At 36.6% G+C, this 15,511-nt stretch overlaps 1 protein-coding gene across 2 annotated transcripts in view; it reads right to left on the reverse strand.

Annotated features, from left to right (window-relative positions):
- Positions 1–6,609: 6,609 nt before the first annotated feature.
- Positions 6,610–15,511, reverse strand: part of SPTLC2 (serine palmitoyltransferase long chain base subunit 2) — a 70,068-nt gene continuing 61,166 nt past the window's right edge. For both annotated transcript variants that reach the window (XM_060757781.2, XM_060757788.2), the window contains 3 exons: positions 14,316–14,451; positions 13,659–13,788; positions 6,610–9,344 (listed from right to left, as the gene is read on the reverse strand). In XM_060757781.2, the coding sequence (XP_060613764.1) occupies positions 9,225–9,344; positions 13,659–13,788; positions 14,316–14,451 (386 nt within the window). In that variant the 3' untranslated portion in view covers positions 6,610–9,224. The remainder of the gene's footprint in view (positions 9,345–13,658; positions 13,789–14,315; positions 14,452–15,511) is intronic.

Below are 15,511 nucleotides of genomic sequence, written 5' to 3' on the forward strand. Positions count from 1 at the left end.
AGAGGAAGGCCACATTGCAAATTGATAGATTTAGTCAAGGAAGCCACAGCCCTAAGTTAGCAGGACCTGAGTAAAGCTGCTGATTATAGGTTGCCTTGGAAGTTTCTCATTCATAGGGTCACCATAAGTCAAAGTTGACAGTAGCTAACAACAAAAATTTTAATTCGAACAGTCTGGTGAAGGAAGCATGGCCAATTTTAATATTCTTTACTGTCAAAACCTTGCTTTGGAAGATGAGCAGATTTTAAAGTTACCAGCACTGTAAAGTAGGGATAAGGATCCTATTGCCCTTCAGATTGAACTGCACATTGAATGCCCTTGACACTTGTTTGTAAAGGTGGAGTTTGGCAGGAATCCAGTATAATTTAGAGGGCCAAAGGTTTGTAATTCCAACTAAAAAGGCCTCATAGATGTAGAAAGAATAGGCACTTCATGAAGGGTGCTATATTAATTTAGATCTTCCAGGGTTTGTTATTAATTGCAAAGTCTTGCATGTTCAAAAATAATGTTTTTTAAAAAATAGCTGGAGTGGTAAACATGTTAATTACCAGTTACTTATCAATTGGCAAATTAGTACCCCATTACACAGCACAATTCTACGCAACCAGTTCTAGGATTGCCTTCTACTGCACTCAATATGTTTTTCCCCCAAATCCCATATAAGTCAACCAGCTAACAAATGAAGTTTTAGAGTCAATAAGTAAGTGTTTATATCACTGTGGTTCAAAATCCTAATACTGGCACTGAAGGGTAGCCCTGGTTCAAATTCATGGACATCAGTGATACTATGTAGTATATGAATCAACTCTTGATAAGTCCTTCTACATCCAGGAAACAGTTGCACATTGTATCACAATGCAATGTACCAGTATGGTAAACCTTTACATGTTGGACTTTAAGTCTCATAATCCTTAAGCCCTGACCATGCTGGCTGGGGATGAGGAAAGTTAGAGGAGTCCCATCATTCGAGGGGGCAAAGGTTCCAGAATGCAGGGCAGTATCTTACTGCACTTATGGAGACATCACAGGATATAATTAGTCAGTCTCCTGTATCCATGGATTCTACATCCACAGAGTCACTATCCATGGCTTCAAAATATTCAAACAGCAAAAAAGCCCCCAAAACAAACCTCTTAGTTTTGGCATTTTATAAGTGACATGTTTTACCTCAGTACTGTAGTAGTAAAATAGCGAGCATCCACAGATTTCAGTATCCACGGAATCACACAACAATATAGCCAGGTCTTCCGTCAACATTTCACATTTAGTGATAGCGTAGTATTCCAGAATGTTGGCCAGCGATATAGGATATTTTTAAGAAGGCTCAAAAGACAGTTTTTGTGTGAAGTCTTTAATAAGCAGAACATAACTAAATTTTGTCAAGCAGTTTCTCTCAGCTTAACATGCATTATTTCCTTCTTCAAAGCCAATGCAGGATCTGCTTCACTGCCTCCGCCCTCCCCACATGGTACTCAGCATTGTGCTATTTGTTCAAGGTGTAAAAAAGGCATATTTCTGAAAGAAAACATCTTGGGGAGGTAATTAAAATTTTACTTCAAATGTTAGTATCTATAAAAAAAATCTAGGATATATATATACATTATTACCAGAGAGGCATAGCAGCACAGTGCAATTTAAGACTTAGGAGTTACCGTTTGGAGGACAAGCTTGCTCTAGTCTGTAGAGAATATGGGCCACCATTAGCTTTGGGGCTGATCAGCCTTAAGCCTCAGACTCCATATGTTTGTCGTCCCCCACACTCCTAAATTTTCCCCTCTTCTACAGCCATACATGAATGGAGGAGAGGGTTTTGATACAGGGGTTGCTGAAATACTGGCCAAAAGTGTATTTGGCAAACAAACCACACAAAGAAGGTTTCTATACTTCAGTGCATTTTGCTTTGGACAGTGTTTTGGTAGCCACCTCACATTTTGGAATACTCCAGCTGTTCTAGAGAAACACCTGTGTCAACAGATGAGTAGACAACTAGCCAAGTAAGCTATATACATACAAAAGTCATCTTCCATCATGTCATTAATCATACAGCTGTCTCCAAAGAAATCAACTAGATCATGCTATGCACAACATAATAGAGACAAAAGTGGTTCTTAAAAGTCTGGACCTCTTACAATGCTCTTGCTGAATCAACCGTGCTCAAAGTAAACCAATATGAAAGAATCACTCAATCAAATTAAGGCTATATTTATGAAATGCTTCCTATAGTAAAGTCCAAAGATAGGAAGCCGGGATGTAGGTAACAAAGGTCTGTATTTCATGTTTATTTTGGCCATGTTGTTAGATTCAATGGTAACTATTGCTGTTAACCTTTTATGAGATTACAAGTAATATTTAGTATATTAGGATAATATAATTTTTTGATGAAATATAGCAAGAGGATACTATGCTGTAAAATTATTTGAAAAAACAGATGTAGTAAACCTTGTACATTAAACTGCAAGTCTTGAAGACTTAATGAGAATTAGTTGCCATCCTTCACTACTTTAAGCTTGATTGACTGGCCTATCTATCAGTTTAGAGCGCTAAAGGACAAACCACATTCGGAAATATAATGATCTACAGGACAAAAATTAAGTAGATTAAGGCCTTTTACATATTAAAAAACCAGTCTGACACACTTTCAGGGGGAAAAATTGCAACACATCCGATTAAAGAAACAGTATTCCTTTTACTATCACTGCAAAGACCTTTCAAGCCAATCTAAACTTATGATACATCAAAATGTAAAATACACACAAGCTGCTTTTAAAATAATCGAAGATAAGGGCGTAAGTACGTGGGAGTTCAGATTGATCAATTTTAAGGAGAATAAAACTCATTTTATGATAGATTAATTGATACATTATCAAATTATTCATATGATAATTGTTTGTTTTTGGGAGATGGAATGGAGTGATTTAGCCTCAAATGGACAGTTTTTGAGAAAAATATAAAGATTACACAAGGCAAATTCTCAAAACCTTTTTTCAGTTTGGTATTGGTAAGCAGTTGGAGATTTAAACATGAAGACGATAAAGAATATACTTTTTCCTTGAAATATGTAAGATTGCTTTTGAGAATGATAGGTTTCTTCTCACAGACTATAGCTAATGGAATTACAAAATTTGATAGAATATTTTGAAGACAGCTTGGATAAAGGCATGAACATTATTAGAAAGGTATGGCACTCAAGTTTAATATTGTACAACCAGAATATGGAATTAAAAAGGAAGCAATAGCAAAGATGCAATTATTATAGCCAGTGATTAAAAAGAAGAATGAAGTAACTCTCATCATGAACAAGGTAGTGAACAGTAAAAATATTGCAAAGTCAAGTGTTAATGATGATGGTAAGTGAAATAAAAAAAAAAATTAAAATGCTGTATCAGGGGTTCTCAAACTTTGTCAGCTGCAGAGCCCTTTTTGAAGCAGAAGTTTCTTGTGGAGTCCCAATAAATATTTATATATTATACCATATTATATTTAATGTATATATATATATATCAGGCATGGTCCAGGACAGTGGCAGATGGATGGAGAGTGTTTGCGTGAGCTAATTCACACAGTGCAAAAAAGAAAAGAAAAAGAAAAAAGGCAAGAAAGAAAAAAAGAAAAAATAACAATATAATATTTAAAATGAAAAACAACTCTAACCAACATACACTTAACAGTATTTCAGTGGAAGACCCCCAGGGCCATCCAGTCCAACCCCCTGCTGCCATGCAAGAAAAGCACAAATGAAATACCCTCAACAGATGGCACCCAGCCTTTGTAATTATTATTATTATTAATAATAATTATTATTAATAACAGCAGAAACCTCAGAGGTCATCCAGTCCCATCCCTTGCCATGGAGGAGAAAAATAGTCAAAGTATCCCCTGAGCAGTGAAAAGGTTTTGGAAGTAAACAATACCAGGGGAAGAGGGGTGGAAGAAAAAGACTGGGCAGCAAGGGAGGCAGGAGGAAAGGATCTGGGCAGTAAGGAAAGGAGTCTGGGCAGTGAGAGGCAAAGGGAAAGGGTCTGGGCAGTGAGAAAAAAATCTGGGTGGTGAGGAAGGCAGGGGAGAAAGAAGCTGTGCCCCAGGAGGACACTGCTGTTGCTGCAGCTGTCTCCAGCAAATCAAAACTTTAATTTCCCTGCATTTCTCAGAAGGAGGAGAAAAGAGGAGGATGTGGGAAGCAGAATGGAGCTGCGGAGCCCCTCACACCCATGGAGCTCCAAGGGCTCTGTGGAGCACAGTTTGAGAACCCTGTGCTAAACAATAGAGTTTCAAATTTGCAAATAAATCCAGGAGACGGTTTATGCATAAACTGAGGTAAGAAAGAGAAAACGTTAAAAATACAAAAAGGAAAGAAACAGTGATAGTGTAAACACTTGGAAAGTGTGTTGTCACATCACAGTCATAATTGATATTTTACGGACAAATATGGACAAGAAACTATTATTCTGAGTTAAACAAATCAGAATTTTAGACATTTTAGACATTTTAGATGATGAACATTTGATCAGTAAGATGCATACTTTTGTTAAAAATGGAAGAAGAACAAGTTAAAGAATATATGATGAAATGGCCACAATATTTTGGATACTGTGGTTAGAACAATGGCCAAAAGGAATGGAATTTCTATAATGTTATGCTCTGAAAGAGATTTTTTTATAAGATGATATACAATTGGTATTTAACATCAGAAAAAATGGCCAAATTCATAAAGGAGTTTTTAATATACGCTGGAAATGTGGGATCTTTTATATGGTGGACTTGCGGATTGCCCAAAAATTCTGAAATCGAATACATACAATTTGCAAGTTAATTTTCAGGTGAAACCTGATTGATATCTATTGCTGGAGGACCAAATGGAGAAGAAATATGCTGTGATCATATATCATAAATATGATATATGACCACAGCAGCAAGACTAAGTGCAGAAATGAAAGAATACAATTATACCAATGTATAAAGAAGGTTCAAATGTTTGGACTTAGCTGCAATGGAAAAATGTTAGAATTCTGATTACGGAACAACCATTGGTGACGTTTTCACAGAACCACAAAGTTTTAATCGGTTTTTTTTAATAGAATGAGAAATTATTGATTTTGATATTTACTTTTATAATTAATGGGTTAGTTTGAGTAGTGAAGAAGATACATGTTAATTATATTTGGAGAGGTCTTTTAAAATTTAGTTCTATATAATCATCATTAGGAAGGTTGGAGATAAATTTTATATACTTTTTCTTACTGCTTTTATACTTACTATGTTTCATTTTATTTGTATTGATTTTTCTTTTCATTTGATTCACTGACCTTTGAGTCTTTGTTCTTATTATATATGAAAATCTCAAATAAAGATCTTAAACTAAAAAGCTTTTTAAGAACGAAAATATATGCACTTTTTTTTTTTTTTGCAATTCATACACATACTTTTTTGCACTGGTGTGAATTCATACTCTAGAATTCACACCAGTGCAAAAAAAAGATGATCAGTCGGGGGCAATTTGGCCTTCAGATAAACACACACTGTACATTACATGAATTTCATCTTCCAAGTAAGAGAAAACAAAACACCACAATGGAAACAATGTCCAATGATCCCATATTTATACTCTGGTCCTGAGACAGCCAGCACACAAGTAGAGAGAGGTCCATAACAGCAAGCAGTATCCAGATGTTGAAAACTTTAAAAAGCCATGACAGTAATTTGGTGACAAGCTTTTCAAGCTTTGATAAAGGACTTAATTCTACAAAGTGATGTTTGAGACATGAAGGAAAGCAGCTGTCATATCTGCCAGCCAAATCATTTGCTGGTCCCTTAAGCCCCCTATTATAAGCCCCTTTCCTCTTGGTTCTCAACTTTGCTAGGATTGGGGAATGACCACTCCTTTAATTTTGGTATGGTTGAAAAACAACAAATAACCACATAGCAAATGATCTTTCCTAGTTCTCTCAGGCTATGTGTTCATAACATTCAATGTGCAAGAGCAATTGATCTGATACAAGAATTTAGTGGACTGGGATCAGGCATTAATGAGGACTTTAAGAGCTCCAACTCGAGCTATTTTGCCTTTCGTACAATAGAAGCTGTAAATGAAGCAACAAGCTCTACATTTTCAAGTGTGCAAACAAACTTGGTGGATAAACTAGGCTACAATGATGGTCTTTTGGAATACTCTCCATGTAAACACATGGTATTTCTGTCCTTTGCATCTGGTTTCCCTGCCATGAAATTCTATCTGCTTTCTCAAGGAACAGTCATACAGTAGGAAAAGTTGTCCTTTTCATTCTCATGCACCTTATCCAATTACACTGTATATTAGAAACCACCATTACAGAGTGGCACTATAAACCGTCCTGTGAAGAGAAATCATTATGATAGGGACATGTAGTCTTTGTGCTAAACGGTTCTATTGAATGCTATGTATGGGATATATTGCACTACCATCCCTTCTTCTAATTATCTTCCTCAATTCTGAATCCAAAGTTAGCCCAAATACTCAAGATATAATACCTGCTAAATGTATTCAGCTAAATGTATTTTAGTTCATCTTGCTTGCAGTTATTGCTGAAGTACTTCTCCAAAAGCAGTTGTGAAAACACAACAGTAAAACCATGATAAAAAAAACAGACTGCATTTACTGTGTACAAGCGATCTCTTCTTTAGACCACTCTGTTCTATCTTAAGATTGCTCTGTGATGATATAAGTGCATTTCCATTTAGTGGGAAGGAAAAATATTGCAGTTTATTATTTTCTGATGAAAAAGGTTTAGCTTCATTTTGGGTGTCAAAAGCTATGTAGAGAATAAAGTTAGTTCAGTTCAGTGGCAGCAAGTTCTTTAGCTGAAATATAAGGAACAATTTGCAAAACATTTAATTATTATATTTGGTCCAATCCTGTGTCCAGACTGTATACAATGGAAGTGCTACATTTCTAGTTGTTGCAGGAAATTATGATGCATGTACATTTGACTTCCTTCATATATATATTTTTTCGGCAGAATGGAGTGTTTATATAAAAGACCAACATTTCCTGCTACAACCATAATATGTAGCTTGATGACGCAAAAACCATTCCCAGAGTCAATATTTTTCAGTAATTCTGAATGGAAGAATGATGGGTGGCAGATTCTCAAGAGAAGCATTTTAACATCCAATTAAGGTGAAAATCATAATTACCAATAAAAGCATTTTTTAGTGAATAAACCAGTTTAGTTGAAGTATTCTTCAAAAACATTTACAGATACTCGTATTATTAATTTCCCTCTTCTTTGCATTTTGTTATCATTGCTAAGGCCCCGCAGCACAGTCAGGCAGAACAGAGCCTTTTGATATTCACATGTTCAAAACGTAAGACCAAATGCTCTTAGAATTCTCCTCCCCCTTCATTTCAGACCTTGGCAAACTATTCTGCGAACTATCAGTAAGTGCAGTCTGTTGTCCTTTTTCAGGATTTCTTATTTCCAAGAAGCTATACCAAGAAAATCCTAACTCTGACATAACTGAGGTTCATGCCACACTGAAGCTGAAAGCAAAGGCCAATACATTTGAGGCATCAGCTCCTTGAGCAAATATTTAGCTGCTCACTAATGTCCAGCATTACACATTTGCAAGTGGGGAAGTCTTCAAGGTGCAAAATGTGAAAAGGGTTCTGTGGTTAAAGAATACAAAGGTAATCCATTGTGCTGTGACTTCATAATGCACACATGCAAAAGGATCATATACTGTACCCTTACTGATGAATGGCTCATATATGATTTCAAAATTCAAAACATAACAATACACAGTAAACTGAACTCACTTGAAGACAGTGTAGCTATTTTTAAAACAAAGTGCAACTTGTATTCCAAGATCAATTGCTATCTCACTTCTGAAAAGGAAGTCCTCCAACATCATTTCCCCTCCGCCCAGCACTATTCTGAGCATCTTAAGGCAAAAATCTACAGGAATCCACAGGGATGCTATGGGAACTCTTATCTGATGTCAAATAAATGGTTGATATCTCTCAACAGAATCCCAATAGACTAAGAGTCTACTTTATCATGGAGAATCATGTTTGTTCTTCATACACAGATTGCTCTCAAAGTTATTTACCAAAACAATCCAGGCAAACCTACCTGAGCATACGTAGTGTTGTGGATTTGGCCTCATTTTATCTACCTTCTGTGGCCACAATAAGCAGTTAATTTGGCTAAAGCAATGAAAAAAATCAAGAAAAGTCTTCTGCCTTCAATGTTCATGCTTTCACGTTCTGCAAAAATGCATCATTCAGGCAAAAAATAAAAATCTAGCTTTGTCAGGAAATAGAAGAGGAATGTTGTGACATGAAAAGAGGGAAAGTAAGGAATCTTTTATGTTTAAGTCTTTCCCCTCTACTCAATCCATCTGACTTTGGCCTCTGCCCCCAAGACCTAATGCCAGAAGAGACTAGACACTCATTGGTCCAGCAAACAACAGAACTGATACAGGGCAATGGAATAGTGGCTGCATATCAGAGTTGGCATGTGATTCTATATCAGAGAAATTTCCATATAAAGAGTTGTGCTGCCCTAAAACATTCTTTGCTACTTACCCTACAACAGCTGGAATTCAGACTGAAATATAAAGATGGTTAAGGCCTTGGAAGATTTCCTGTTTTGTGCCCGTGTTTCTCGTGTGGCAAGGCAACCATCATTTTAATAACAAAAAAGATAAAAAATGACAACATAAATGGAAAAAGAAAATACTTTGGTTGATTATTTCGTGTTAAATATATTTTAAGTTAGCTGTCAACAATTTCCTCAGAAGCCTCGACTGAACAAACTGCCTGGTCTTGCACTCTCAAGAAGATTAGACTTTTAGTCATGAAAAAAGGAAATGTTGTGACAGAATCACTGCAGCATACTGTGTCACATTAGGAATGCCCCCCCTGGAAACATGTTGGGGAACACCTTCACTGCCAATAATTGTCACTGGGATGTTGTTGTGACAAATAAATAAGGGAGCAGCGTTTAAAAAATGTAAGCAAAGCTCTTTTTCAGAGCAAGACCTCGAAGCAACAGAATAAAAGCCAGGGTTTGTTTTGCCATTACAACACACCACGTAGAGCTGCTGTGGCCACTTCAGTTTTGTGAGTAAAAAGTCATTCTGTTTAAGCTAAGCAGTCGTTAAGTGTTTGGTTCAAGGTCCTTGGCCTCTGAGTCACACAGAGTTCTGAGGAGTGTGCCCTGTCTGAAAAAAGACATTGAAAGAACTCAGTCTTCAGTCTCTTCGTATGTAGTCTCATCGAAAGGTCGGTCGAGGAGCGGTACCTGTCGGTGGCGGGAATACTTCAACATCAAGAGGTCTCCAACTTCATCTATTTTCTTTAAAGCCTAGAAAAGGAAAATGAACACCAAGTGTAAGAGGGAGATCAATTCCCTTCCTCCAAAAATGTGACAGCAAACAAACCATACAGTGTTGCTGCTACTACCACCACTATGACTATGTGCCTTCAAGATGTTTCCAACTTAAGCCAAATCTCTCACAAGATTTGTTTAGAATGCAGTTGCCTTTGCCTTCTTCTGGGTATCAGAAAACATAACTTGCTCAAGGTCACCCAGTAGGTTTTCATGGCTGAGCAAGGATTTGAAAACTCTGGTCTCCATAGTCGTAGTTCAATGTTCAAACCACTACACCATGCTGGCTCTCACTATTACTACTTCTATTGCATTACTACTTTAAAAAACACACACTGCTAAACCTGTACCATATGTGGTATTTGAAACTACCTTGTTTCAAAAGCAGATTGTTGGCAAGCTGCAAACTTACATGAGTCTGCACAATATCACTGTTAAAAAGCCTATGTGTTGACATGTGTAAATTGCTGATGAGGCTTAGAAATGGGGGGAACAAGTCCAGCCATAAGGGTTGTGGTCTTCCAGGGCAAATGGAGTATGACTGCACAGTTGGGATGGGTTCAGAATAAGATTTTCTTTGAATTAACTGAGCAAGAACACCTTAGGAAGTTTTAAGAATACAACTCCAATTAGCAACTACTAAAGTTAAGGTCTCTTAACAAAGACATGGGAAAGTACCAGTTAGATTTTTGAGTGCATTCAAGTACATGAGGCAAAGATCCTAATCCGAAGGATATTTTGCAGGTAGCAAGGACACCCATTCTAATGAAAACTATATCACTTTAGACAGATTAATTTACCCTGGACTACTGGCCTTTTTATTCTCTTTTATCTGGCAATATGGACTTGCTTGATAAACAAAATATCACTCTTTCTAATTATCTTATTTTGCCACCCCCTTTCTATTTTTCCTGACTGGTTGAAGAAATGCATTCTGTGACGTGTTGACAGCACAAGCTACTTGGTATCAAAATTGAGGATTTCGAAAATTTCTGGAACTTCTGAAAGTCGAATGCTACTGGAACATGGCCATACAGCCCGGAAAACTCACTGCAACCCAGATTTCGAAACCTTCAGCTTTTATTTTAAGTAAGTTCTAATTTTGAGCATGTGAAGTTCCAAGTTTGAACATGTGAAAACATTCCAGTCTCTAAAGTCAGGAGAATAGGATATCTGGTGATTATATATAACAGAGAGGCAGAAAGACAAAATATATGTGAAGCCGAACTGCCTTGCACAGCTCCATGTGTCTCCGATGATTAACAACAAGTGTAATATAAAACCATTAGCAAAAGCAGGCACATTTTAAAAATTATTCTTGGTTTAGGATGTAAGTTACTTGGGACTTAAGTACAAAACACACACAGGCCCTGCTCACTGTTAACACCTTTCACTACTTCAGTAAATGAAATTCAAGTGATTTCTGGATCTCTTTATAATTTGTTCTAGCAAGAAGTATCATAGTCACACAATTTCTTTCCCAGATACGTACTTAACTATTTTTATAGTTGCAAGTTCTCACCTCTCCTTGTTTTTCTGCAAACTCTTTTATGAATGTCCCCCAACACTTTTTCATTCTTGCCCTTTCTTCCTAGGAAAACCATCTGTGGCAAATATGAGGAAATATCAAGCCCCCTCGTCTACTCCTCATTTCAGTAGCTCTTTTCCCCTCACAACCTCTCTGGCCCCAATGACCAAAAATGTGATGTGTACAAATGAGTGCCATATGCCATGAAATCTAAAGGTGATAACTTAGTTTTGGAGAGCCCCCTTCTCTACAGAGGCCCCATATACTCTGTAGAGGGGGGCGACAGGGAAAAAGAGGAACAAGGTTAGACATTTCCAAACATGGTCGAAACTGAGCACATTTTAAGCAGGGATTTAGTTAAAAAAACAACATATGGAAACAATTTGAGGTTGAATTTCTGTTGAAAGCATTTGTTAACTGTTATTCTTGAACCCAGATTTAGGATTTTATTAATTTAAAACAAAGAGGAACACGTGACTTGCAAAGACTACAAAGGAAATGGCACCAGTGAACTCTGACTTCAGGAAAGTGTAATATATTTTTCATCACTGAAAAGAAAGCACCAGCCCACAGGGATGTAGGTTATGAGAGGCTTTGCTCTGATCCACGGCCAAAGTATTTTCAGGGAAGGAAGTTTTATTTACATAAAACAGTTCTACATTGTAAAAGAGAAACAGTGCCCATCGTATGCATTGATTTAATAAGGAAGCATTACAAACCTCAGGTTTTTAAAAAAGAGAGGGGAGGAGAGAGAATAGAAAGTAAAAAAGAAGGAAAGAGAGAGCAAGACTCAGGCATCTATGGACAAAGTCTCTATTCCACACACAGCTCAGTTTCAGTTCTGAAAAGCTGGCATATTAATGATAATTTAGTAAAGGTGAGTTATATCTTATGAGTACAACGACCATGTTGGATTTGTATAACTTATTTTGAAGGAACTGAAGGGTCAAGGCTCCCATGAAGATTTCACACAAATAAAGTCCCTTTGATAATTCTAGCATGGACATCAGTAGTAGTGCCATAATTTTTCAATTTCTCATGCTGGATTTCATGTTAACGAGGATGCCAGCTACTGTCAGATAAACACGTAGGTAGATTTGGAACATAACTGTTATAAATTCAGAAAGCATGATTTTTGGCTTCAGAAAAGTTCTGTGGCATCTTAAAAGGCAGTGAACTTTGAGTGGCATGAGATTTTGTTGATTAAAGTTGGATGCAGTTATGTTCTTTGTATGCCACAATAAATTTGTTAATCTTTAAGGTTAGCATTTGAAAAAAAAGAGACATATACTAAAAGCCCCATCTTTTAAAAGAAAAAAGCAGCTTTTCTGATTTATTTAAATCTAATGAAATCTTGTGCCATAATATAGGTTGAGTATTTCTTATAAAAATGTTTGGGACCAAAGGCATTGGGATTCCCCCCCCCCCCCCCCCAAATTTTGGAAAACCCCGTATTTGCATATACAAACATAATGAGATATCTTGGAGATGGGATCCAAGTCTAAATATGTTTCATATACACCTTTAAACACAAAGCCTGAAGGTAACAGTATACAATATTTGTAATACTATTGCACATAAAATAAAGTTCGTGTACAAAGGTGTCACTATTTCAGCCACTCATGGGGACAGTTTCAAATTTTATAATATTTTGGATTTCCAGATAAAGGATGCTCAACCTTTAATGCCAAATCTGTGCAATTACTTCACCAGTCCTGCTGCAATACAATTCTTTTTAGTAGCTTAATTAGAAGTATCTAGTTAGTAACCCACTAGAGAATTATGGAATAGTGCAATGACAATTTGAAATGGCCACGGATTATGATTTTGGATAACGTGATTTTAATAAATGTTTTAAGGTTTTGATATGTTTTTAATGATTGCCTTAATATATTTATTTTATTATGTATGTATGTTTACATGGCATTGAATGCCGACTTAAGTCCCCTATGGGGTTGAGAAAGCCCATCCTTCTACGAAGATAATCTTCAAAAGACACCCATCTTGTTTTATATTGTATACATTAAGCTGCTGAAATTTTGTTCTCTTTGCTGATTCTTTCTAGCACCATTAGTATCCCTGCACAATGATAGTGCTATATACACAAATTTATACAAAAGTTACATATAAAACTTTTTAAAAATCTGGAAAACTTATAGAACATCTGAATTCTAATATATAGAAGAATTTTAAAACTTTCACAAACCTCTAAGTCAAACCGAAAAAGTATAGAATTTTAAGCAGTGCCTAAAGACAGGCAGGGTTTTCTCTGCTAGAGACTTGTTCAAATAAGTTTGGCAAGTACTTCATTAGATTAAGAAATGCACAAATGTTGTCTAAAATGTCTTCATACAGTTTCTCTCATCTTAGCCAGCACTTTGATGAAATGAACAAATGCTTTGAAAAAAATTGGTGATGATAATTTAGGATTCAGCATCCCTTATAGTGATGGATTCACTCAGAAATACAGCAGTCCCTACTGGAACTGAGAACTGCCCGCTCAAACTTACAAAGTAAAACCAACCACTTCTGAATATGGAAGATTCTTTGACAGTTGCAATAAAGCATGGCAACAACATGACAGCATGGCAACAACACAACAGAGTGCAGTGACGTGACTTAAAGACAAAAAATATGCCCAGAAGTGCAATCACTTTCTCTCTGTGATTCTCTCTCTTTTTTATATAATTAACGGCTGTGACGAGTAAGAGCAATCATTGTGTTGTTCTTCTAAAAACACAAGGCTAAACTTCATTACTTACAATATCAAGTATCTCTTTGGTATGAATTGCAGACAGACAGATTCTGGCTCTGGATTCAATGATTGGTGTGGCAGGAAAACCGACAACAACGACACCTATGTGCCGTTTCAACATCTCTCGTCCAAATGCACTACAAAAGAAGCAAGACACGATTATTAAAGAAGCAGCACCAACTTAAGGTCTATATTAACTAATGCAAGACAGCCTTTGGTGAAAAATGCCTGGGAGGCCACTGTTTGACTGCTTTGCCTTAGAAGGAGAATGACTGCACATAAAGGGCGCTTTTGTTCAGATCTGAGGTGGTCTTCCTAAAAAAGTTTCACTGTATTAAATTCTCACAAAGCTGAAAGATTATATTTGGCAGGGACTGATCTTTTAGCGGGCTGCTTCTAAGTGGATTTGTAACTTGAAAGTCTCTTTGATAGAACACAGCAGTTTCAGCTTGGGAGCTCACTTACCAGGAATCACACACACACACACACACACACACACAGAATTATCTGAGTGGAAGACCGTACAGTTCAGAAAACGTTAATGTTTTGTAATTTCATGTAAATGTGAAAAGGCAAACATAATGTGCTCTTGAGTTAGAATCAAGCTTCTTGAGCATTAGCTTCCAAATTCCAAAATGAAATACTTCAACTCCTTACAACTTACCCAATTTTTGCTGGCATATACAGCATTAAAGGTACAACAGGAGAGTCTTCATTTCCATAGATGATGAAGCCCAATTCCTTAAGCCGCCTACGAAAGTATCTGGTATTCTCAGCCAACTGCTGTATGCGCTGTTTACCTGAAAAGAAAAAAATACAGTTTTCATCATATTCTTTTTAAAACATTTGTGATATCAACATTAATATTAATAGCTTGAGGAAGTGGATGCTGGCTATATAAAAACGAGTTCATTAAATCTAGTCATGTCAGACTCTGGGGGGTGGTGCTTTTCTCTATTTCTGAACATTAAGAAAACCAAAATAATGACCACATATGAGTTATATAACTTCAAAGTAGATGATGAAAATGCTGAAATAGTTCAAGACTTTTCTCAGTTCAGTCAATAACTTAAAAGAACACCTGGACTTATAATGCAGTTTTGATCAAATTGAACAAGATCCTGACATACATAGATATATTACTGAATACTAAAATTACGATTATCCATGCCATCTTACTTCCAGTTTCTATGTATGGTGATGAAAGCTGGAGAATAAGAAAGCAGAAAGGAAGAAAATCAATTCATTTGAATGTAGTGTTGGGAAAGGGTTGTACCAATAACATAAAAAGGTAAAGGTTTCCCCTTGACATTAAGTCTAGTCGTGTCCAACTCTTTGGGGTGATACTCATCTCCATTTCTAAGCCAAAGAGCTGGTGTTGTCTGTAGACACCTCTTAGGTCATGTAACCAGCATGACAAATAACATAGGAATGCTAAAAAGACAAATAGAGAAAATCAACCCTAAACTCTCCCTGGAATATAACTAAATCTGGACTGTCATACTTTGGCCATATCATGAGAAGACATGACTCACTAGAAAAGACAATAATGCTTGGTAAGGTAGCAGGCAGTGAGAAAAGAGGGAGACTGCATGAGAAATGGATGGAATTAGTCATAAAAGTCATGGCAGTGGGTCTGTGAGTCCCAAGCAGGACTGATGAATACAGGGTAACTTGGTCTCTCATTGAAAGGGCACCATAAGTCAAAGTCCACTTGCAGTTAAAAAAGCACATGTATATTGTATTAATATACCATTTAATAGACAGGCTCTGTAAAGAAACTGCTGTGGATACAAAGCAATTCTTTGTTAAGTATCATAATGTTAATATCCCAAACAAAGCTGTCCTAATTCCAACAGA

Source organism: Anolis sagrei, chromosome 1 (assembly GCF_037176765.1).
Source record: "Anolis sagrei isolate rAnoSag1 chromosome 1, rAnoSag1.mat, whole genome shotgun sequence".
Taxonomy (NCBI): Eukaryota; Metazoa; Chordata; class Lepidosauria; order Squamata; family Dactyloidae; genus Anolis; species Anolis sagrei.